This window comes from Eretmochelys imbricata, chromosome 3 (assembly GCF_965152235.1).
Source record: "Eretmochelys imbricata isolate rEreImb1 chromosome 3, rEreImb1.hap1, whole genome shotgun sequence".
NCBI classification, from domain to species: domain Eukaryota; kingdom Metazoa; phylum Chordata; order Testudines; family Cheloniidae; genus Eretmochelys; species Eretmochelys imbricata.
In genome coordinates this window covers 168,894,821-168,921,057 of record NC_135574.1, presented here as the reverse complement: position 1 = coordinate 168,921,057, position 26,237 = coordinate 168,894,821, and the positions used below count along the sequence as shown (strand labels likewise).

Here is a 26,237-nt window from a genome sequence, read left to right as displayed (position 1 = left end):
TCTCTGAGAGTCCTGGAACAGTGTTAAAATGAGATTGGTGTTAGTCTGTTACTCACCCTGCTGCACAATGGAATCCTTCTAGGAGCTGCTCAGGTTGCTCACCATAGTGGGTTTAAAGACACCAAAACTGATAGTAAGAGATTACAGTACATCAATCTCCATGTGGATGACAAGTTCTCTGAAAAAGCTCAGGAGTTCATGGCCATCATGACAATGATGAATCTATGCCAGACATCATGACAATGGTGAATCTATGCCAGATGGTTGCTGGATCAACTCATATGCTGGGCAGTACTCTTGATATGGTGTTTGGAATAGGAGTACCAGAGTAGTCAGTTGCCTTAGTGGATGATAGCTATCTGCTTAGACTAGACTGATGTTGGTTGTTTGAGGAAACAACCAGAACAGATGACAAAGAAAATTTTTGCCTGCCTGAATTAGGCAAATTGTTGATGTTGATCATTTGTGGAACAGGTGCACAATCTAGAAGTCTGGCTAGATTCCAAGCTATCAGAAGATCAGGCAGCAACTACAATCAAATCAGATTTTCCCCCTCTCTACCCTGCCTATTATATGCAATGAAAAAATTGAAACTGTTTCCATCAGGTTTAGACCTTGCAGTTGTCTTCTGCACCTTTGCCACCTCCAAATTAGACTGCCCAATGTGCTCTAGATGGGACTACATTTTAAATCTATCCAAAGACTGATGCTGGTGCAAGGATCAGCAGCTAATTTAGAAACCTTGCCATTAGCACATTATACTCATGGTTCTGGATCTACACTGGCTACTTGTTAAATACGAGGTAGAATTTAAAATGTTGATTTTAACCCGGAAAGCCCTACTTAACCTAGACCCTACTTACTGGAGAGACCATCTGTCTCCCTGTACTATAATGTCAAAATTGTATCAGTGGGTGCACCTGAGCTAGAGCCCCACTACTGTAAGAGAGAGTGCGCAGCTGGCAGTGTGTTAACCAAGAGGTCCCCTCAGTTTTGGAACTCTCTCCCCTCCCCTGAATGTCTGAAATAGTCAGAACGTATTGATGATCAGGGCATACTGCAAGGGTCATGTTATTTTCTCTAGCTACGAAGGACTAGTAAGGCTTTGTCCAGATAGATTAAATATGCTTTTTGCTGCAGTTTTATTGTTGGTTGTTCTGACTATCACCATTAATGGTTGAAGGCTGATTACTGGAAGAATCTCTTTCGCAATTGTACATTTAAGGATCATCAAAAAACACCTAGAGTAAGGGACAAATACTCCTTTTAATTGGCAAATAAAATAAACACATAAAACTACAGTGAGAGAATGAATAAAAGCATTCTCCTTATAACAATGCTGCGTAGGGAAAAATAGGGAATGCATAAGGATATAAGCACATAAGGATATCAACAATGGTTATGTAAAAGTAATACAAAAGAAACTGGGGAAAAAAAAGTAAGATATTTAAAATTGACCTGTGAGGGTAACGGATTGGAATAGAGGCCAAGGCGAAATAAGTTCCACATCTTAGGGCCCACCACAGTAAAGGCACAATCAGCATTTGACATACACCGTTCAGGATGTAGCTCAAGTAGGCAATATTAAAGATGTAATTCAGAAGCTAAACACCAGTGGGTTGCAACAAAAAAGCAGAAACATGATGGAGCATCTGCTGTTGAGTAGAATTGTAGCAGGAAAAACATTAAATAAAAGGGAGACAACATGAGTAGATAATGGGAGTCAAAGGAAATCCTGTGTTCATTTTTGACTCTCCCATTATTTCATTGAGAGATTGTGGGTACATCACTTAAGTTCAAGTTTTTATTAGTGGCCTCTATTTTTGGGTGTTCAGTTGCAAACACCTAGGCCCTCATTTCCAAGTTATCTAGGTACTTACATGATTCCCTCTAGTAACACAGTATCTTTTCAGAGGTGCTGAGCACCAGCTGCTCACAATTGGAGTTTTAGGTGTTCAACTCTTCTGAAAATCAGGATCAATGTGCTTGAAGTTGTGCAGCCAGAAATGGAAGCATTCAAAATTAAAGGCCACTTTGGAAAATTTGGCTCACAATAACTTTGACCTCAGTTTCACCATTTGTTAAAAGAGAATAATATCACTTACCTATCTTTAAGTCATTTTTATATTTTTGAATAAATGCAAAGTAGTAATTGCTGTAGTATACTTCCACTGCTAAATTATTTTGGACCCTATTCTCTCCTAAGTAAGAATAATCCTGAGGAAAATAGAAACTGCATCTTTTTACTTGAGAGCTTCCCCTCTAATTCTTCCATCTGGGAGACAGGGTTTACCCTGGCCCTTGCTCCAGAAGTGCCAGGAAATTTGGCTGACAAATTCTCAGAAGTCTTCAATGAATCTTAAGGCTTTCATTAAAAGCCAGAACCCTTTAGACTGAGGCCCAGTGCACATGCACATGAACCATCTGGTCACATGTAAAGTCCCATTGACTTCAAGAACTACTCAACATGAATAAGGGTTGCAACGTTGGGCTCTAGATAATTAAACAAACACTGGCAGACAAAAGAAACTGTACTTTTCTGACCTGATCCCTACACTTTATTCGGGCCCAGTTCTTGCTCATTTTTTCATTCTCGTAAAAAAATGTGCAAGATTGGGCCATTGTTTTGAGCCAAGTATGATAACTAGCTCTCCATGAGCCAAACTGTTATCTTTTTCAGTTTTTACAGCAGAGAATCATTGTGTAATCCCTGTAAATGGAGATGTGAAGCTATGGGACAGTCTTTGTTTCATGATAGCACTAACTTGAAAAATACTGCAGTAGGAATCTGTTCCACATGCAATGATATGGAACCTGCATTTAAGATAGTGGCATGGAAGATTGGGTCCTATTTATTTATAAATAAATGCCTTAACACTGTCTTATATATCTTCATTATTTAACAAAGGGTTAGATATTCAAAACACAATCTTTAGTTGAGACCAAATATATGACTACTTTGCACTTATAAAATCTGTCAACCAAGGATCTCGAAGTGCTTTACAAATGAGACAATTAGCTAACTTTCACAATACACCTATAAAGCAGATGACTACTATAACTATTTTACAGAAGGAGAAACTGTAGCAGAGAAGTTTAGGGGCAAACATTCAAAAGTTGCCTCTAGTTTTGCATGCCTCCATTTTTGGATGCTCAGCTTTAGACACCTAAGGCCAAATTTTCAGAGGAGCTGAGGAGCTGCGCACTCGCAACTCCAGTTGAAGTCAGTGGGAACTGCAGGAACTCAGTATCTGAAAATCAGTCTCCAGGTATCACAAGCTGGGCACTCAAAATTAGCAGAGAGAATTAAAAATTTGGGACTTAACCAATTTAATCACACAGAGAGTCAGTGCCAGGAACAGAAGCACATCTTGTGTCTTCCAGACTAAGCCCCAGATCTGTGCTAACTTCCTCCCTGCAAACATGAAGTTTCACCGCTAAAACATTTTGAAAGAGATTTGAGCATGTGAAACACAGGTTTACAACAAAAGTGGAATTTCAGACTTAATAATGTTTGCCATTTAAAACTCTATAATAAATGGAGGATACTAGATTATTTTTTTTATAAAGGGTTTCAACCATGGTACACATTTGACTGTTAAATTTTCATAATACTAAAGGTACAGTTAAAGTCTGATTTCAAAAAATAACTGAATTTAAATGCAAAATAAAAAGAACTAAAAGCTTAATCCACAGAATGCTAAATCTCTAGTCTATCATTATCCACAGCAGCATGGGAGGTAGTAATGCAATCTTTCCCATACTGCCCTGCTGATGCTCCTTGACAAGAAAAACCACTTCTAAGGCTAAAAGCGTAGAGCAGTCTAAATTCCAATTCAATCCTTAGCTTCTTCAATGATATCATCATGTTGCCAGGTAATATTGTGATGATGGTTTTCACTACTAGGAACTAGGCTGAATTTCATGTATTCCATACAGAAACCAATAGTAAATTGATAACTACTTTCAGTCATTACTGAGGCCAGATTAAACCAAGGACCCACATGTGAAAGACTTCATAACCCATTACTCCTCATCTAATTTTATCTAACAATTTAGGCTTTTTCTGGATTATCTACAGTACCTGTGAGAGCTTTCACTGTTGCATTGGAGAATCTGAGCCACCCTGTTCCATATGCATAATACAAATCAGAATGAAAAGCAGCAGGATCCAGACTTGAAATCAATGGAACTACTTATATAATGGGAATATACAGTAGACAGTTTTCAGATTTCAGTATTTTAGGGTTTTTTCAAATTTCCAGTATATATTAGAAGGGAGTTGCCCATATTACAGACTAATGACCTGCAACATTTTAAATTTAACTCCATTTAATTCAGTTAAATTCCACCTGTTTATATCAGGAAAAAATTTGGTCCTCAGTATTTAGTTTTAATTTTAAATTAGAAATATAAACAAAAGTCCTAAAACATTAAAAGCAGCCCAAACAGGTATCCTATGTCAACTCCTAGTGTCACATTCTAGTTGATTGAAAAAGTAGTGTACGTTAAAGGAGCCATGTCTAATCACCTTCACCAGGGCTTCGCAGGAGAAAACACAAAAAGTAATGTGGAAAAGGCTAGGGCATATTCCTCTTCAATACGTTGTCTCTGCAGAGCCACAACATAAGAATCACATGCCTGGCTAGGGTGACCAGATGTCCCGATTTTATAGGGATAGTCCCAATTTTGGGGTCTTTTTCTTATATAGGCTCCTATTACTCCACACCCCCATCCCGATTTTTCACATTTGCTGTCTGGTCACCCTATGTCTGGCCTTGCAGACACAGAAACAGAAACTTGAGTAGTAAGAACCAGTGGGGATGGACCTATCCTTCAAGCGTACAGTACACAGACAAAGGTATACATATCCAAAAGGAAGAGAACAAAGTGGGAAAAATCAGGGTGTCAACAGGACCAATAGAAGGGTTTGAAGTCTCTATCCAATAAAGGAAAAAAAGTGCTTCCGGAGGAGACCTATACCAAGTTTCAGCTCACAATGAATTATAATGAATTTAAAAATTCTGGAAATAGGAATTAATAATGGAAATGTTAACACAATATCCTAATTATATATATGCTGGCAGGAATTGTCTTTGTAAGTGCTTCTATCGTGATTACTTTGGCTTTTTGAAAAGATTTGATAAATTATATTTACAAAACAAAATATGAAACGGCATTAAAATAGAACAGAATTTTATACAGAGCTTTTCACGTGCAAAGTATCCAAAAGGGCTTTCAATAATGTGTTAGGTACTAGGGGCCTGATTCTCGTTTTCAGTAAGGCCCTTTTAAAATATGTAAAGTGTGCAGTGTAAAAAGGTCTTAAAGTAAGTGTAAATATAATTCATATGCTCACTTTAAGGCCCCATCAGAGTTCCAGAGCTGTGTAAAAGGGCCTTAGTGTAAATGAGAATCAGACCCTCATAGTGCAACAGTTGTATAGACCAATGCAGCATCCATTATGCAGCATCTGTTATGCAGCCATCAGCAATTCACACACGGTCAAGCCTGAACCCTAGACTCAGAACAATGCAGGACTCCTATGCCCACACAGAGCCACATTATCCATGTTTCTTGGTGGTGCAGCTTTGGGTCTTTGATAAAACAATCCTATTTGACAGAGAGATACTGCTGGACAGATTTATAGAGTTATTCCCTGTAGTTTTTAAGTAGTGACAAAAGTGCAATGCAATCTTTAACTTTCACCTGAACAGTACTATATGGCACAGTTGTAGTGGCAAATTATGAAACCAACTTCTGACTTGGAACTTGAACCCAGATACCTAATTCTCCCCTCAAATAAAGGGATGCAACTTCCACTGATTTCAGTAGTAACTGTACCAGTGTAACTGAGAAGAGAATTGGGCCCTTTAAGGGTATGTCTATGCGGCAGCTCGGAGAGAGCCTCCAAGCCCAGGTAGACAGACTCACACCAGCAGGACTTGAGCTAGTATACTAAAAAAGCAGTGTGGACCTTGTTGGTCAGGCTGCAGTTCAGACTCTCAAGCCCACCCTGCCCCCTAGCCTTGAGAGCCCAAGCCTCAATGTCCAGACTGCTATTGTTAGCATGCTAGCTCAAGCCCCCAAGTCTGTCTTCCCCAGGCTGGGAGGCTTATTCCCAGCCGCAGTATAGACATACCCATAATGGCTTTCTTACCCAAAAAAAAAAGAGCGTTACACTGATAACTTAAGGTTAATTTTTAAGAACATATTTCCCTAAAAAAATGTAACCTCTATTAATTAGAACGGTTATCCAAATAATGTGCACAAAGGACACAGTTTAATATTTTTGTACTAGTGGAATCAACATTCTAACGTATTCCTCTGTCCACTGGTTCTTTCTTCAAGAGGCCATGAATCAATAAATCAAAAAACCAAATCAATAAAGCATTTCAAATGTAGATAATGTTCTATACCTGTAACAATGTGATAAAGATTAAGCAGGGCTTGGGAGCATGTTTAATACAAGTGACATTTAAGAGCTCCATAGGGCTGGTGCATGCTCAGTACAGATGAACGCCTGTCTAAAGCACTGACAGCTTTGTGGTTAACAGAATGTTCAAAGACTTCAGCAGCACCTAAAAAGCTCTGCTGTTTGCACATGCTCAGTAATTTCAGAAGCTTGAGCTAAACCAAGCCAGGATGGATTGTCAAAGAGACAACAAAAGACATCTTCCTAACCACAGGCCCATTCACCTGCCAAATTTCAGGTTCCCCACTCAAAAGCATGAAGCCACTAGAACTCTTCAAAGAAACAGTTTCAAAAAAATAAGATTGGCAAAACTACCTATTTTTCTCTAACCATGGTCTCAGAAATAGCTACACTGTTTTTGCTGAAATTCCCCCCAAAATTCAGTCTGAGGCAAAGAACAAGCATGGAAAATTTCAACTCAAATGGTTAAAGTTTGGTAATGTTATAAACAGAAAGCAAGGGCTTAAAATAAAACGTGCAACCTTAAATAGAGGTGTCACAGCCAGGCCTGAATGTGACTCTCTCGGCACTCCTACAAAAAATACTGTACTAATAATTATTTATTGAAACCTGAAATTCTAAATGAGGAAAGGAAAGTTGTAACTTCTAGATGAGAAAATTGAAGGAAAGGATTTTGTTGCTCCTTTCTCTGTAATCTTTCATTATCTGTAATCTTTCATTACTAGTATGCAGTGTCACCCTCTGATATCCATGTAACTCACTGGTACAAAACTACTTTGGTTAGCCTCTTAACACCATAGTTCATTTGTGTGGCTTAACAGTGTCAAAAAAATTCCATTCTCTATGTGAATCTCATACTCACAAATACAGTTGGCTCTTGCTACTTTGTACCATCAGTAAACTGCAGGAAGTTACCGTGGTGAGATTACCAAGTTTTGTGAGCAAGGAATAAAAAATATTACATCACAAGCAGTACTTATTTAATGTATTTTGACAAATGTAGTTTAGTGTCTGGTTATTTCGGACATTTCCTCCAGCACAAAACAATTGATTGTACACAATTTTGTAAAGGTAATGAAGTCTTTGTAACTTGAGACTTCAATACTGCACTCTCAAAAGCTCTCTCCTGAGATGCTGAGAAATGGTACGAGACTACTGTTTTTTGTCAAAGTTATCGTGTTCATGGATAAGTGCTTTTATCATTGTACACTTGCATTATTTGTGTTGCCTACATCAGTGACAGCATAAGATAGGAAACTCTGCCTGTCACATGACAACATACATCTCCCTCTTATTTTAATAACAGAAACAAGAAAAAATAATAATGTTGAAGGAAAATTTTATTTATTTTTACACTAAGCTCATTGCACCTAATTAATGTCTGATATAACTCCACAGCAGTTACATCAGGGATAGATTTGTTTCTGCTGTTAATTGGCATAAGCGTCTCTCTAGGACATGTTTATATATTTCAGTTAACTTATATTTTATACTGACAAAATTCCTACAAAACAGGAAAAAAATGAGAGGCTTTCAGAATTTCTTTCTAGTTTTCATGATTTCAGCACCCTCCTTTTCCAAAGCCTAAGAGATATTTCTTATAAGATTCAAAAACTCTTATGTTCCTTTACAAGCAGAATTCTGGACCCATTAACTTTGCAGTGTTGAGATAGCTAAGTGCTGGAATGGATTAAACACTACATTACCCTTCTATATTCCATCTGAATAGACTATTACCTCTGGTATGCTGGAAATCAATTACAAGAAAGCAATATGACTCCACTGCAATTACTGTGTTACTTTCGCCTCACGCTTACAAACCTGCTGAGAAGTACTTATCTTACTAGACAAACATTCATCCTTCAATTTTTAAATCATAACATCAAAGTTATTCCACCAATACCCCCTCTCCATTGCAATGCAGAACCCTTCAAAACTTAAGCTTTTGCAAAACAAGAAAGAAGGGCATTTCACTGCCTTCCTTCTTTACTGCCTCTTCCTTCAGGGTCCAAAATGGATTGTCTTTAATACATGCAAGGTCCCGTCCAGATACTCCTTAGTAGCTAATGCTGTAATTTTACTTTTGACACAAAAATCAAACCCAGTCTCTCCAATAAACAAAATATTATAGCTTGCAAAGTCAGTCAGATTCAATGCCCACTCCTAACTGTGACAGGCAATCTGTTATAGCAGACAAAAAACAGATTATTTTCCAAATAAAAGATATCAAACCCAGACCACTTTCTCTGAGTATTTCACATTTTCATTTTAATGGATTGTTTCTGAGGTTGTCGGGGGGGATTTTATAATTGTTTATATTTTATGCATTTTCTACATTCAAGGAGGAAGATGGCAAGTGGTAGAACTGAACAGGTGTTAAGATTTATTTTTTTATAAAGCAATCTTCCTCATACTATATAAACTTCCTTTGTGTTACAGAACATCAGTTTAACCAAAAAATATATGTTCTGCTGAGAATTGCCAATTCACAGCGACAGCTGACTATATTTCTACTGTGAAGCCAGCAAGCTTACTTTATTTCTGTAGCGTCAGCAACAAACATACTTCAAAAATATGCCTTGACTGTAAAATAAATTTAAGAAACAGAGTAAAAAGAATAACAGAGTGAGAGAAATCCTTGGTAGTTCTATATTTTTGCAACAGCTTCCTACCTCTAAACACATTAGGACCCACATGCACAGCCTTCACCTGTACCCTTCCCTTCAGGATAAAACAGAGAGACAAGAAGTCAGATGCACAATCATGAAAAACACAACTGCAATGGTGCAGTCAAACTGAGCATTTGCACCTATAAATAGCTACTTAGATCCCTGTTTATTTGTGCCTCCAAATACTCCATTTGCAAATTTGACTTTTTGAAAAAGGTCACTCGATCCCTGATAATAGTTCTGAGGAGCATGTGCAGTGCCATCAGCCAGCATCACATAGCTGCACCAAATGAAATTTAGTACAGGAAGTACTACAAATGTTTGTCTTATCTATACCACTTTGATACTGGAGCCTCCTTAAGCCCTAGGTATCCAGTGTACTCGGTCTTAATTTTGATAGTACTTTTAATACCTGTCCATTTATTTTGTAAGTTCCTTCAGGGGCACAGCCCAGGTCTTCCTCTTTGTAGTCTATTGGGCCAAGACATTCACAATACACAGAAATTCACAATAAAAATAACATAATTCAGTGGGCAGCCATCACTCGCTTAGGCCAGACTTTATTTTGAACGTCAAATACATTCTAGTCGCGACAACACCCCAGACTGCAAATTATTTACAAGAAGTCACGGAAGGAAGAAAACAGGGAGCGGGAAGAAAACCTCCCTGCAGCCCATCTTCAAAGCGACCGGACAGGCGACCGGAAGAGGCTCTGCAGAGGGAACAGGCCGCGGAGGAGGGGGGGAGGGTCGTCATGGCAGGGGAGAGGGGATCAGGGTTATTTCGGCTCTGGCCCCTTATTGCTCCTGCTGTGGGGTTACCCCGGCCCGCGCCTGACGCGCAGCCCCAGCCTTTCCTGGGACACGTCCCAGCCCCGCTCTCCTCCGGCTGCTCTCAGCAGACTCCCTCCCGCCCGGGGGGGCGCTGCCGCTGCTGCAGCGAGGCAGGAAGGCCCCGGCTAGGGGACCGCAGCACCCAGCTGAGGGAAGGGACCGGTCAGAGGGGGGAGCCGGCGCTCCGTCACCCCCGCGGGGGGCTCTCGTGACGGGCGAAGCCGAGGCTGCCCCCGTGCCTGGCCCAGCCTGAGCGGAGGAGCAGGGCCACGCCGCGCGGCCGGCGAGTAGCGCGCGCACCTGCTGCTACTGGTCGCGCGGCCTCCTCCGCCGGGCTCAGCAGGGGACCGGCCCCGCGCGCTGGCGGGGGAGGGGGTCACGCGGGGTTATTTACGGCCTGGCTCTAATTTCGGAAGCCCAATAACAACAAACCCACAGGCGGCCACGTCTAATGCGGAGACTCACCCGTCCCGCAGAGAGGCGCCGGCCCCTTTAAAAACACACGAGGCCCCGCCCATCCCCCCCGCCTTAAAGGCCGGCCGCCAATCGCGGGCGGGGACCCAGCCCAGGGTGCCGGGAGCCAATGAGCAGGCCGCTTAGTGAGAGGCGGAGCGGCGGGACGGGAGAGAAGATGGAGGCGGCGGCAGCAGCAGAGCGGGGTCCGGCAGCTGCGGGCGGCGGCGGGGCTGCCCCTCTGGGGCCGCGGGCGGTGGCGGCGGTGCCGGAGCGGCTGCAGCGGCGGGAAGCGGAGCGGCAGCGGGAAGCGGAGCGGCGGCGGCAGGAGAAGGCGGCCCAGGCGGTGCAGGAGGAGCAGAGCGGGTTCTTCGCGGCCGCCTTCTCCCGGGAGCGGGCGGCCATCGAGGCGCTGCTGGGGCCCGGCCCGGGCCAGGCGGAGGAGGACGCGGCGGGCCAGACCGAGTCGCTGGAGGAGGCGGCTGCCCGGCTGCAAGGGCTGCAGAAGCTCCTCACCGACAGTGTCCGCTTCCTGGCGCCGTACGAGGTGCGGCAGGGGCAGGAGGCGCTGAGTCGGCTCCAGGCGGCCTTGGCGGCCAGGCGCCAGCAGCTGCAGCCCAAGAAGCGATTCGCCTTCCGGGCCCGCAGGAAGGAGGCGGAGTCCGCCCCGCCGCCTGCCCCGGCCGGCCAGCTGCCCTCGGAGTCCGCCCCGCCGGCCGGCCAGCTGCCCGCGGAAGGCGAAGGGAGCGGCCCCCCGCTGTGCGGCTTCAGCCGGGCCGAGGCCCAGACGCTGGAGCTCGGCCCCTCGGAACTGCTGCAGCGCGATGTGCTCCTGGCCGACCTGACCGACTGCCGGGTGCTGCTCCGCGGCAACCCCAACACGCTCCGGGTGCGGGACTGCCGGGGCTGCACCGTGCTCTGTGGCCCCGTCTCCACCTCGGTGCTGGTGGACGGGTGTAGCGACTGCCTCCTGGCGCTGGCCTGCCAGCAGCTCCGCACCCACCGCACCCGGGACGCCCGGATCTACGTGCAGGTGACCAGCCGGGCTATGGTGGAGGACTGCAGCGGCGTCCGCTTCTCCCCCTACACTTGGAGCTACCCAGGCATCGAGGGCGACTACGAGTCCTCCGGGCTGGACAGAGGCAGGAATAACTGGAACTTGGTGGATGACTTTGACTGGCTGGCCAGAGATGAGCCCTCGCCCAACTGGAGCGTGATCCCTGAGCAGGAGAGAATTACCCAGTGGGACTGAATGGGGGCTGCAAAGGAAACACTTTCCGGTCTCTGAGACTGCAGAGGAAACTTGTGACTGATCAGCAGAGCTGCAAATAAAACTAACATTGATTTATTCTAAAACAACATAATAGCAGTTTGTGGGTCTTCAAATGCTGAATTATAATGTGGGATTAAACTACTTGTTCTAAACTGCTGTAAATTGATGTGCTATGCTAGAGGCTGGTAACCACTGCAGTATCCCTGTGACAACTCTTTATGGTTTCTGTGATTTGTATGCTGTTGAGCCTCTAAATAGAGGTATGCTGTTGCCTACTTTTTGTTCAACAAGATAAAATCTGAATTGCCTTATGGTAATGTACACTTCAGTGGATCAGGAAATATAATGCTCAGACTCCAGAGTTCTATAGCCTATTACAATCTGCGACCCTGTCTAGGAAAAAATGTTTGTTCTTCATGGTTGGTAATATGGTAAAAGCTTTTCAGAGAGGTGGAATTTTTCTGTTAGCCTAGTGCTGTCTACGCTGGGGTTTAGGTTGACTTAAATTCACTCTCCTGAGATATGTAGAATTCACACCCCTAAGCTATATAGCTAGGTCAGCCTAAATTTTCAGCATAGACCAGGCCTAGGATTTACTTTGATCTGCTAACATGGATGAAAACTACAATTTGCCTTGTCTGCCTAGGCTTTTAGGATATGTTGGCCAACAGGTAAGGACCTCCCTCTTTTCCTAGTGGAGACTAACCCTACACTCAAGGTTTTGATCTCCAGTTAACTCAAGGTAAACACGTTCATAAATGCTAATCTGGGTGCTAAAGGGCAAATGTTTGTAGCCCGAAATAACTATTCGGGAAGTATCCAGATTGGCAATTAATGTTTGTAATGGCTAATCTGTTGATGAGGTAAAAAGTAGTGTAAACAATTTCTTAGAGTGCACATATTTAAGGTATGCAATAGATGCTTGGTACCACAGGGGTCTTGCTCTAGTAATATGGTACATTTGCCTAAAGGGGTTGAATTGCTGTGAAATGTTTTTTGGTGGGGGGAGGAGAGGAAGAATCTTAACCACAAACTCTTGCTCTACTGTCTGTACTGCTGCCTTTACTTTTTGTATAGGCAAGTTGCATAGGCTATTTACCAAAACCTATTATGGTGAAGATGTGGCAGTAGACTTTCAGAAAGCACATTGTGTAGCATTATGTACTTACATTAGAAGACAATATGGAAGAGTCTGCAAGCCTTTGTCCTTTAAAAAAACCACCAAACTATATACAGGAACTGCCATTAAAAGCACTCTGTTTACAAGTAGGACAGATGGTATAGAGTGTGGACATTTGAAACAACTGCCTTGTTCAAAGGTCATTTCATTGTAACATTCCTACACCTAAGAACATTTCTACTCTAAAATATTAGTGTAGATAAATATAAACACTGCCTTGCCTACTGAAAAAAACAAACCCTGCTCTCTGGGCTGAAGTGCAATGTTTTAAAACATCAAACACATTCATAATCACGATAAGGCAGCATCTATTTGAAGGTACTCTACCTGCCTGTTTTTAAAGAACAAATATAGTGTCACCTATTCTGTGTTTTTTTTTTCCAGAATAAAGTTGTTACCCTCTCATTTACAGTTTAACTTGTATGGGGTTGGGGGTATTTTCACAACCTTGCAGTTTTGTTTACTTATACTAATTTACATCTTCAGACTCACAGTTTCAGGTATAATACCATGAATGTACTTTAGCAACTTTATTTAACTCAATCCTTTTTTTGTCTGATTTTCTGCTGATGTTGAAACTGTTTTGGCAGTCTAATGAATATGTTCCAAGAAAATAGTTCTCAGGGGTCTGTACGTATTGTATCTTTAAAGGGACATTATAAAATGTCACATCTCAAATGTTGTAGCTTTATTTTGTAGGCTCTATGTGTATAAAGAATCAGTGGTGCAGAATTCCCCAGGAGTAATCAACAAAGGGAGGAAAGACTAAAGATGGGTTACAGAGACTAAAATTTAGGTGTTATATGGAGATATGTGGTAGGCACTGTCTCAAAAATCACTGAAGTGAGTTGCCCATTTTCAATGCGTCCTCTTCCATAAAGTGCTTCACTCTTAAGAAAGTTCTGGGTCTTTTAATCATGGAGGAAAGTTTAAAATTTCAGAAGAGAATTTTCAGGCAATTAGTAAGGCAGTTGAATACAAACTACTATTCCCCATCTAAAGGTTAGCCATAATGATTGCACTGTCTAGGACATATAGAATTGCAGTAAGAAATGAATCATCATAATTCAGTTTGAAGTGGTCATTATCCTGAGTCTAATAGATCACTCACTCACTCATACAAAGAAGTGTGTGTGTATATATAAATATAAAAGTGATATGGTTAGTCTCACAGCCCCTTGCCCGAGGCTGTATCTACTGCTATATAAAGTCTTTTCTTTTCCTACCTGGGAATTACTCTAAGTAAAGGAATTGAACAAATAACAGTATTGTATCTAAAAAAGCTGCACTAATGTTGAATGACAGGTATAGTGTATATAAATATAAAGGTTAAAATTTAGTTTCTGTATCCTATGGATATAACATTAATATAGGAGCAGCTTGAAGTCAAATTAAATGCCTTAATTTCTGTAAAACAGCTTAGAATTGGGGGAATAATGCAAAATACTTTCAACAAAAATTCTTATTTTTCAGTAACTTAACTTTTAGCGTAATTGTGAGCTACTTTGTGTCCACATAGAGGAGTGAGGAAACAAAGTGCCCTCTTATTTCCCCAGCATCAATTACCCATACTTCAGGCCTTGTATAGGGAAAAAAGGGTATGTTTCTGTTGCAATGTAAGCCCAGTGTTAGTAGGACTCAAGTCAGTAGACCCAGGATTAGAGAACTCAGGGCTGAATATCTACACTGGTAAATCCTAGATTAAGAATTTTCTACCCTGGACTTGAATTCAGGGCTCTGGCATCCACAGTGCAGTGTGAAAAGTTCACCACTGACCTACTGCCATGCAGCTCAGCTGCCATTACTACACCAAAATAGCATTAACACCACAACCTTTTAAAAATAAAAAGTGCCTGAACCAGTGCATGTAAAAGAGAAACTCCATACTGCTTCATGTCCACTAGCCACCTGTTCTCTTTTCCCTTCTTCGCATGTTGGCTGCATTCTTGGCATCAGGGCAGTAAGGGTGGAGGTATCTATAAAGGAAGGGGTCACTATGGAGAACTACATAGGACACAGCTGCCCTGCCCAGCTGTTCAGAGGGCTTGATGACATGCACACCCAGCTATGGAGTTGTCCAAGTTGTTTCTGGACTGCATAACAAGATCCCAGGGAGGGGATTCAGACTGTGGTGTAGGTACAGCAGGAGACATTAGTGATAATAGCCACTTGAACAGTTCTGCTTGGCTAAGGGAGAATGACAGAGCTATCATCAGGTTTCAGAGTAGCAGCCGTGTTAGTCTGTATTTGCAAAAAGAAAAGGAGTACTTGTGGCACCTTAGAGACTAACCAATTTATTTGAGCATGAGCTTTCGTGAGCTACAGCTCACTTCATTGGATGCAAGTACTCCTTTTCTTTTTGAGAACTATCATCTCTGTTCCAGGAACTGCTAAGCAAGTGCTTGCTTCTGTGCTGAAACCCTATCCTCAAGCTGTGTAGCAAGCCTGAGCCTTTCCTCTAGCCATAAGTCCTTCTGTCTTTGGTACTAGACTGCCCACTGTCAGTGGGCCTGTCCAAAACTTCGACCATAAGTTCATCACAGAAATGCTTCTTGAACAGTCCGTGAAGGTACGTTGACCCTGGCTTCTGCTGCAGTATGGGCGAACTGTGGAGGTACTGCAGCCAATAGAGCTCCAGGGGCTGGAATAGGACAAGATGGTTATTGTTTCAAAGAGCTCTGTGCAGGAATTGTGGAATTTCAAAGATGTAAAATGTTACTTTTCAAAACTGAATTTCAGTACATGTGAGAGGGATATTTGCAAGCACAGAAGCTCCCTGGATACAGCCAGGTTAATAGCAGCAAAAGACGTTCAGAGACAATGGTAAGTTTAAAAAAAAAAAATCAAAGCTGCTTTTAAAAAAAAAATTGCAGAACAGCTCACGTTGGGGGATGCCATCAAAGGCCATGCTACAAAAGATTTTTCTATCATTTCGGGCTTCCCACATTTTGGAGGACATCAGTTCTTGTGCCCAATTTGCAAAGGGAGATGTTATTTCAAGCTGCCTGTGAGAAACCAGCACTGTATGCAACTGGAGAATTCAAATGTATAGTGACTGAACAGCACATCTATGAATGGAGTGGGCTGCTTAGCTACTGAGATGGCTCTGGAAAATATATCTTCCACAGAAATACTGCCTATCTGGAGTTCTAGATACAGGAAAAGTTTGCAGCTAGCAGCACCTGGGGTTGGGTCAGAATTCATGGAGGAATCAACAGGATGCTGCATGATCTTCCACGTGGCTTAGCCTGTTATGGATGCATACAAACACACAGAACGCCACAGCCATCCTCTTCTGCCCCCGCCAGGCACATTTGTGGACAACATTTCAAACCCCTCTTGTAGGACTTCATGGACCACCTTTAACTGAAATATACTAAAACACAGGCGCTGGCTTCCTCTGGCCTTGGGAGTGCTCAACCTCGCGCTCTGCTCCAGGCCATGCTCCCTCCCACCTACCCTCTTCCCCCAAACCCCCTCCCCTGTCTTGCCTCTTCTTGCTCCCACTCTGCCCCAGACCCTGTCCCCACCCCTTCTCCCAAGACCCCACCCCACCTCTTCCCACTTCGTTCTGCCAGCTCCCCCTGTCCACGCTCCTCCCCCTCCCAGCACCTCCTGCATGCTGCAGAACAGCTGATCATGGTGGGCAGGAGGCACAGGGGGAGGAGTTGATGGGTGGGGCTGCTGTGAGGCGGGAGGGGAGAGCTGGTTGCTGGTGGCAATTAGCACCCACTAATTTTTTTCCTCTGGGTTCTCTAGCCCTGAAGCACCCATGGAGTTGGCACCTATGGGACTAGATTTGTAAATAGAACACATTTCCATCTCCCTTCTCCCCACCCTCAGCTCACTGTTTCCAGGCAGTTTGTTACACCATTGAGTGGTTACAGAGCAGCATGTTTACAGGCATGGAAAAGTAAAATTATTATTAAGAAATAGGAATGCCCTAGCCAAAAATCTGCAGCTTTCCAGTAAAAATTCACTTTCAAGGCGTTTTTACCGTTTGCATTTTCTGGTCACCATTTTGAACTCTATACTGGGGGGGAGGGGATGGACAGACGATGCAACAATCTGTCATTAGCTAATCGGTCATACACTTCAGTGATGCTGCTGCACCCCGTGTCTTCAAGTAGTCATAACAAACACCAAATACATGGTTTCCTCATCAGCACACCCATTATAAAAATTGTTCCAGCACCCCTGATACAATCTATCACTAGCTGCTAGCTGGGACTCCTGATAACCACTGCACTGGTGTGTAGAATAGAAATCCCTTCCATTCCTATATTAACAAACATTCATTTGGAGCCAGAAACATAGCAGGCCCCAAACCAGCTTTTGTCCCTTTTCTGTCTGTTTTCTGCAATGGGATGTTCCTTGCGGGGGTGGGGTGGTGAAATAGGAGGGCATCAGAAAGCTCCCCAGAGGAGCTTAGGCCCCGGGATGGGCTGCTGCTCCCACAGCAAAGTCTCATTTGGGACCAGTTTCAGCAAGTTACTTTTCTGGCCTCACTTGGCACCTGCTGCTGGTTCTCATCAGTCCCCATGCTGGATTCTGGGGCCGGCAGGTTGCCAGCCTGGCTGACCAGGACCTCATGCACCTCCGTTGGCTCCATGCTCGGCACAGTACCCAGCTGCTGGTCAAACTCTTCCTAAAACACACATGATATCGGTGAGTGGCTTGATGTGCCATTCTGGCCACTGCTTTTCCAGTATTCTGTCTTGAGTCACTTAATCCACTCCCTGCACTGGTCACCCATCTGATAAATTTCCAACCCTGCCAGCTTCTTTGCTATTTGCTGGTGTGCATGATCATTCCTAGTACTCTTAGTAAAATCCAGTATTTTGCTGGCCTCACACCAGAGATTCACCAAAATCTGGCTGTGCTCCAGTTGCATTTTGGTGACTCTAGTGTGAGGCCAGCAAAACAGCCATGAAGCAGTGACCTTTGCAAAGGGCTTCTTCTGGTCAGTCTTCATTACAAACACAGAAGCTTCTCTGAAGATGTGTTTGCAGCTCTGTGGTCAGAAAACAACGGCAGGGTTAAACTCTGACTGGCTGAGTGCTGCTCTACAACAAGGGGCTTGCTTCTGTTTTCCTGGAGTCAATTGGCAATTCTTGGGATGGAGACGACAAAGGAAGTTGGCCCATGGGATTGTGTGATACTTTTGGCAGACTCCCAGGACCTGAGTCATGGGTGAGGGCTACATCTATACTGCGAAGCGATAGGGCTTGAAACCTGGGTCCCGGCTTCACTCAAGCTTGAACCCTCCACCCACCAAAGGGTTCTAGGACCCTGGATCTGAGCACAAGTCTGAGGGTATGTCTGCACTGCAATAAAATACTCATAGCTAGCCTGTGTCAGCTGACTTGGGGTCCGGCTGTGGGGCTATAAAGTTGCAGTATAGCCATATAGATTCAGGCTGGAGCCTGGGCTCTGGGGCCCCGCTGACAAGGGCCATTCACAGGTGTTCTATTGCAGTGTAGAGAGATTTGAGTGTTGGTGGAAGGGGTGTTTGGGTTCAAGCAACTGTGTTAGTGTGTTATGAGCAGTATGGCCTTGTCTCACCGCCATGCACTGAGTCCTGGCCATTCCTGACCCAGAAGAAAGCATTCTGTCCTGAAGGTAACATGCTCAGCCAGTCGGGAAAAGGACCATTTCCCACTACTGTCTTATACTGTGACCTTTGGCATTCCAAGCAGCATTAATGGGCATAGAAGGAGGGGAGCTGCAATGCTGGACCTTTCAGCATGAATGAGGGAATGCCAGCTGAGATGCCAAAAATGCAGTTACCATACTCTGTCAGAAAACAGTTGTCTCTTCAAAATCAAATGGAAAATGAGAAGAGATGTAATTATGATAGTATAAATATTGTTTATTTTATGGTTTCACAAAGATTCTTAAAGGTGGAATGTGTTGGGAGAAAAGAAATTTAATAAAACATTTTAAGCATAGGTTAATAACCTGTTTTAAACTTCAGCACTGTAAAACTTATTCCTCCCTACACAATACTATTCCATCTGTCAACCGTTAACTTATTTTTCATGAAAACTAACATGAAAGTTGACTCATTCAAATGCCTTATTTATTTAGGAAAAATGAGCAGGTACATGAATATACTGGCCTTGTTTGGACAGAATTATCCCACTGCAAGCTGGGGTGGAAATCTAAGGTGCACTAGCATGTGGCCCACTGGCTATGTGGTACTGCTACCATGCATAGTGCACAGTAGCAGGGTCCACGTGGCCAGGTAGTGTGCTGTAGATTTACTCCCAGCTTGCCAAGCACAAACTCCCCATCTAGACAAGCCCACAGACAGCACTTAAAAATTACAGGGCCAGAGTCTGCCACATTTACTCCATAGTAGCCTCAATAGAACTATGCGTTGAATAAGGTGCTACACATAAGAATGGTCATACTGGGTGGGACTAGTGGTCAATCTAACCCCAGTATCCTGTCTTCCAGTAGTGGCAGATGCCAGATGCTTCCGAGAAAATGACTAGAACAGGGCAATCATCAAGTGATGCATCCCCTATCATCCCATTCCAGCTGGCAAACAGAGGATTTGGGACGCCCAGAGCATAGGGATGTGTTCCTGACCATCATGGCTAATGATGGACCTATCATCCACTGTGCATAAGACTGGTGGAGTCTAACACACAATATTTAGAACTCTTCCCCCCTCAGCCAACACTAGCCAGGCAGGAAAAAAAAATTATATCCCTTTACACATACCTTTTTTTCTCTGAGATTAGATTACTGCAGTGTGCTCTACATTGGGCTCCACCATAAATCCATCTAGACAGTGAAGAGGGTGCAGAATTCAGTACCCACTGCTGGGTTAGTGGGGATCCTGACCACAACACACTGACATGGGTTCTGGCAGAGTTACAGCCAGACTAAGGTCGGCTGTCCCCGGGCTACTTCCTAACTCCCCTCCTTCTGATACCTGGATCACGGCGGTGTTCTCCAGGGGGGTCCAGCACCATGGGTTCCTCGGGGCAGTGGACAAGCGGCAAGTCCGGTAACTCCCCTGGATAGCCTAGCCTAGCTGTCTTGGCATGGACCTGGGGCCATGGAGTTTTCCCAGTTGCAGACTAGGCTGCCTGCGTCTAGCCTCCCTGGCAGCTGGTCCTCTAGTGAGCTCTGAGGGCCCAACTTTATACTTCCCGGTTGCACCTTTCTACTTCTGGGTCACCCGCCTGTCCCTCTGAGGGGCGGGCTCAGAGCTTCCTAGCTCCACCCACTTTGGTGTCTGGAGGGGCTCGACCCTCTCCGGGGCGGCGGGGAGCCACACTGCCTTGCTACACTCCCCCTTTTCAAAGCAATGGTCATTAGAGTTTGTAAGGAACGTTCTAGTTTTTAAAAAAGCTTGGGATAATTTAGCAGTAGTTACAATTACTAATGTAACGCTCCTCACAATTTGAGATAATCTCTGATTTCCTGTGCTTTCAGATAGAAACAGAATGACTCCCGTCTTACTGTACAATACCAGACTCTTCACATGTAGGCTTCTGGTTTGAGTGGTTTTGTTCTTATTATATTTTACACTTAATTTTTTTTAAAGAGACTCACTCTGTGCTTATAGATCTGATGATTGGAACAGCCTTCTCATTACACTGTTTTTCTTTTTAGCCATTCTGTTGTCAGCCACTAGAGGATGCACATAGGTCAGATGATCTGTGCTTTCCTCCTCAGAAATTGGGAGCATCACAGTTCTGTTTACCTGTTCTTTTGGCCACCATTTAGAGGGGCGGAGGGAGAAGAGCTCTATTTTAGCCCTGGTCTACACTAGGACTTTAGGTCGAATTTAGCAGCGTTAAATCGATGTAAACCAGCACCCGTCCACATGATGAAGCCCTTTATTTCGACTTAAAGGGCTCTTAAAATCGATTTCCTTACTCCACCCCTGACAAGTGGATTAGCGCTTAAATCGGCCTTGCTGGGTCGAATTTGGGGTACTGTGGACACAATTCGACAGTATTGGCCTCTGGGAGCTATCCCAGAGTGCTCCATTGTGACCGCTCTGGACTGAATGGGAGGTATGGGATCTGATCACTGTATGGGGAGAGGAATCTATGCTATCAGAACTCTGTTCCAGTTTTCGAAATGCCAAAACCTTTGTCAAAATCTCCCAGGGCATGAAGGACAGAGGCCATAACAGGGACCCGAAGCAGTGCTGCGTGAAACTTAAGGAGCTGAGGCAAGCCTACCAGAAAACCAGAGAGGCAAATGGCCGCTCTGGGTCAGAGCCCCAAACATGCCGCTTCTATGATGAGCTGCATGCCATTTTAGGGGGTTCAGCCACCACTACCCCAGCCGTGTTGTTTGACTCCTTCAATGGAGATGGAGGCAACACGGAAGCAGGTTTTGGGGACGAAGAAGATGATGATGATGATGATGAGGTTGTAGATAGCTCACAGCAAGCAAGCAGAGAAACTGGTTTTCCCGACAGCCAGGAACTGTTTCTCACCCTGGACCTGGAGCCAGTACCCCTCAAACCCACCCAAGGTGCCTCCTGGACCCGGCAGGCGGAGAAGGGACCTCCGGTGAGTGTACCTTTTAAAACGCTATACATGGTTTAAAAGCAAGCATGTGAAAGGATTAATTTGCCCTGGTATTCGCAGCTCTCCTGGATGTACTCCCAAAGCCTTTGCAAAAGGTTTCTGGGGAGGGCAGCCTTATTGCGTCCTCCATGGTAGGACACTTTACCACTCCAGGCCAGTAACACATACTCGGGAATCATTGTACAACAAAGCATTGCAGTGTATGTTTGCTGGCGTTCAAACAACATCCGTTCTTTATCTCTCTGTGTTATCCTCAGGAGAGTGAGATATCATTCATGGTCACCTGGTTGAAATAGGGTGCTTTTCTTCAGGGGACACTCAGAGGTGCCCGTTCCTGCTGGGCTGTTTGCCTGTGGCTGAACAGAAATGTTCCCCGCTGTTAGCCATGGGGAGGGGGAAGGGTTGAGGGGGTAGCCACGCGCTGGGGTGAGGCAAAATGCAACCTTGTAATGAAAGCACATGTGCTATGTATGTAATGTTAACAGCAAGGTTTACCCTGAAAGACTGTAGCCACTGTTTTATAAAATGTGTCTTTTTAAATACCGCTGTCCCTTTTTTTTGTCCACCAGCTGCATGTGTTTCAATGATCACAGGATCTTCTCCTTCCCAGAGGCTAGTGAAGATTAGAAAGAAAAAAAAAACGCACTCGTGATGAAATGTTCTCTGAGCTCATGCTGTCCTCCCACACTGACAGAGCACAGACGAATGCATGGAGGCAAATAATGTCAGAGTGCAGAAAAGCATAAAATGACCGGGAGGAGAGGTGGAAGAGAGTAAGTGGCGGGCTGAAGACAGGGCTGAAGCTCAAATGTGGCGGCAGCGTGATGAGAGGAGGCAGGATTCAATGCTGAGGCTGCTGGAGGATCAAACCAGTATGCTCCAGTGTATGGTTGAGCTGCAGCAAAGGCAGCTGGAGCACAGACTGCCACTACAGCCCCTGTGTAACCAACCGCCCTGCTCCCCAAGTTCCATAGCCTCCACACCCAGACGCCCAAGAACGCGGTGGGGGGACCTCTGGCCAACCAGCCACTCCACCATAGAGGATTGCCCAAAAAACAGAAGGCTGGCATTCAATAAATTTTAAAGTTGTAAACTTTTAAAGTGCTGTGTGACATTTTCCTTCCCTCCTCCACCACCCCTCCTGGGCTACCTTGGTAGTCATCCCCCTATTTGTGCGATGAATGAATAAAGAATGTATGAATGTGAGGCAACAATGACTTTATTGCCTCTGCAAGCGGTGATCGAAGGGAGGAGGGGAGGGTGGTTAGCTTACAGGGAAGTAGAGTGAACCAAGGGGCGGGGAGTTTCATCAAGGAGAAACAAACAGAACTTTCACACCGTAGCCTGGCCAGTCATGAAACTGGTTTTCAAAGCTTCTCTGATGCGTACTGCACCCTCCTGTGCTCTTCTAACCGCCCTGGTGTCTGGCTGTGCGTAACCAGCAGCCAGGCAATTTGCCTCAACCTCCCACCCCGCCAAAAACGTCTCCCCCTTACTCTCACAGATATTGTGGAGCGCACAGCAAGCAGTAATAACAGTGGGAATATTGGTTTCGCTGAAGTCTAAGCAAGTCAGTAAACTGCGCCAGTGCACCTTTAACCATCCAAATGCACATTCTACCACCATTCTGCACTTGCTCAGCCTGTAGTTGAACAGCTCCTGACTACTGTCCAGGCTGCCTGTGTACGGCTTCATGAGCCATGGCATTAAAGGGTAGGCTGGGTCCCCAAAGATAACTGTAGGCATTTCAACATCCCCAACAGTTATTTTCTGGTCTGGGAATAAAGTCCCTTCCTGCAGCTTTTGAAACAGACCAGAGTTCCTGAAGATGCGAGCGTCATGTACCTTTCCCGGCCATCCCACGCTGCTGTTGGTGAAACGTCCCTTGTGATCCACCAGAGCAGCACTATTGAAAAGTACCCCTTGCTGTTTCTGTACTCGCCGGCTTGGTGCTCCGGTGCCAAGATAGGGATATGGGTTCCGTCTATGGCCCCACCACAGTTAGGGAATCCCATTGCAGCAAAGCGATCTACTATGACCTGCACATTTCCCAGGGTCACTACCCTTGATATCAGCAGATCTTTGATTGCGTGGGCTACTTGCATCACAGCAGCCCCCACAGTAGATTTGCCCACTCCAAATTGATTCCCAACTGACCGGTAGCTGTCTGGCGTTGCAAGCTTCCACAGGGCTATCGCCACTCGCTTCTCAACTGTGAGGGCTGCTCTCATCTTGGTATTCATGCGCTTCAGGGCAGGGGAAAGCAAGTCACAGAGTTCCATGAAAGTGGCCTTACGCATGCGAAAGTTTCGCAGCCACTGGGAATCATCCCAGACCTGCAACACTATGCGGTCCCACCAGTCTGTGCTTGTTTCCCGAGCCCAGAATTGGCGTTCCACAGCATGAACCTGCCCCATTAGCACCATGATGCATGCACTGGCAGGGCCCATGCTTTCAGAGAAATCTGTGTCCATGTCCTGATCACTCACATGACCGCGCTGATGTCGCCTCCTCGCCTGGTATCGCTCTGCCAGGTTCTGGTGCTGCATATACTGCTGGATAATGCATGTGGTGTTTAATGTGCTCCTAATTGCCAAAGTGAGCTGAGCAGCCTCCATGCTTGACTTGGTATGGTGTCTGCACAGAAAAAAGGCACGGAACGATTGTCTGCCGTTGCTCTGTCGGAGGGAGGGGCGACTGACGACATGGCTTATAGGGTTGGCTTACAGGGAATTAAAATCAACAAAGGGGGTGGCTTTACATCAATGAGTATTTCAGGCAGGACTTCACGGAGGGTTCCAATAAGAAATGGTGCACCTAAGTAATTGTTCTTATTGGAACAAGCAGGTTGGTCTGGCCTCTGATTGATACATGGCTAGATTTACCTCGCTGCACCTTCCCTGTGAGTGACTGCAGTGTGACCTAGAGGAATTTTTTTGCCTCTGTTTTCACTGACAAGGTCAGCTCCCAGACTGCTACGCTGGGCATCACAAAATGGGGAAGAGATGGCCAGCCCTCTGTGGAGATAGAGGTGGTTAGGGACTATTTAGAAAAGCTGGACGTGCACAAGTCCATGGGGCCGGACGAGTTGCATCCGAGAGTGCTGAAGGAATTGGCGGCTGTGATTGCAGAGCCATTGGCCATTATCTTTGAAAACTCGTGGCGAACCGGGGAAGTCCTGGATGACTGGAAAAAGGCTAATGTAGTGCCAATCTTTAAAAAAGGGAAGAAGGAGGATCCTGGGAACTACAGGCCAGTCAGCCTCACCTCAGTCCCTGGAAAAATCATGGAGCAGGTCCTCAAAGAATCAATCCTGATGCACTTGCATGAGAGGAAAGTGATCAGGAACAGCCAGCATGGATTCACCAAGGGAAGATCATGCCTGACTAATCTAATCGCCTTTTATGATGAGATTACTGGTTCTGTGGATGAAGGGAAAGCAGTGGATGTATTGTTTCTTGACTTTAGCAAAGCTTTTGACACGGTCTCCCACAGTATTCTTGTCAGCAAGTTAAGGAAGTATGGGCTGGATGAATGCACTATAGGGTGGGTAGAAAGCTGGCTAGATTGTCGGGCTCAACGGGTAGTGATCAATGGCTCCATGTCTAGTTGGCAGCCGGTGTCAAGTGGAGTGCCCCAGGGGTCAGTCCTGGGGCCGGTTTTGTTCAATATCTTCATAAATGATCTGGAGGATGGTGTGGATTGCACTCTCAGCAAATTTGCGGATGATACTAAACTGGGAGGAGTGGTAGATACGCTGGAGGGGAGGGATAGGATACAGAAGGACCTAGACAAATTGGAGGATTGGGCCAAAAGAAATCTGATGAGGTTCAATAAGGATAAGTGCAGGGTCCTGCACTTAGGATGGAAGAATCCAATGCACCGCTACAGACTAGGGACCGAATGGCTAGGCAGCAGTTCTGCGGAAAAGGACCTAGGGGTGACAGTGGACGAGAAGCTGGATATGAGTCAGCAGTGTGCCCTTGTTGCCAAGAAGGCCAATGGCATTTTGGGATGTATAAGTAGGGGCATAGCGAGCAGATCGAGGGACGTGATCGTCCCCCTCTATTCGACATTGGTGAGGCCTCATCTGGAGTACTGTGTCCAGTTTTGGGCCCCACACTACAAGAAGGATGTGGATAAATTGGAGAGAGTCCAGCGAAGGGCAACAAAAATGATTAGGGGTCTAGAACACATGACTTATGAGGAGAGGCTGAGGGAACTGGGATTGTTTAGCCTGCAGAAGAGAAGAATGAGGGGGATTTGATAGCTGCTTTCAACTACCTGAAAGGGGGTTCCAAAGAGGATGGCTCTAGACTGTTCTCAATGGTAGCAGATGACAGAACGAGGAGTAATGGTCTCAAGTTGCAGTGGGGGAGGTTTAGATTGGATATTAGGAAAAACTTTTTCACTAAGAGGGTGGTGAAACATTGGAATGCGTTGCCTTGGGAGGTGGTGGAATCTCCTTCCTTGGAAGTTTTTAAGGTCAGGCTTGACAAAGCCCTGGCTGGGATGATTTAACTGGGAATTGGTCCTGCTTCGAGCAGGGGGTTGGACTAGATGACCTTCAGGGGTCCCTTCCAACCCTGATATTCTATGAATGAGTCCCCTAGACGGGGGATGGGGGGAAGCAAATGAGTACAAAACAAAGCTGGTCTATTTCTTGTTTTGATCCACTCCATCTATCTTTTACATCTTTGGCTGGCAGCAGACGGTGCGGAAGGACTGCAAGCCATCCACATCTCATGGCTGCTTGGCAGAAGACGGTGCAGTAGGACTGCTAGCCATCCTCATCTCTTGCCTGCCCGGCAGAAGATGGTACAGTACGA

General features: G+C 45.0%; 2 protein-coding genes across 2 annotated transcripts in view; one reads left to right on the top strand and one right to left on the bottom strand.

Annotated features, from left to right (window-relative positions):
* The window catches only part of BICRAL (BICRA like chromatin remodeling complex associated protein), a 78,739-nt gene extending 68,322 nt beyond the window's left edge, over positions 1-10,417 (bottom strand). Inside the window, exon 1 of the mRNA XM_077813836.1 lies at positions 10,404-10,417. The gene's annotated coding sequence lies outside the window, so the exon portion shown is untranslated. The remainder of the gene's footprint in view (positions 1-10,403) is intronic.
* Positions 10,418-10,438: 21 nt separating this feature from the next.
* On the top strand, positions 10,439-13,522 carry TBCC (tubulin folding cofactor C). Its single transcript, XM_077813840.1, has one exon. The coding sequence runs from the start codon at positions 10,522-10,524 to the stop codon at positions 11,641-11,643; it is 1,122 nt and encodes a 373-aa protein (XP_077669966.1). The 5' UTR covers positions 10,439-10,521; the 3' UTR covers positions 11,644-13,522.
* The last annotated feature ends 12,715 nt before the right edge of the window (positions 13,523-26,237 follow it).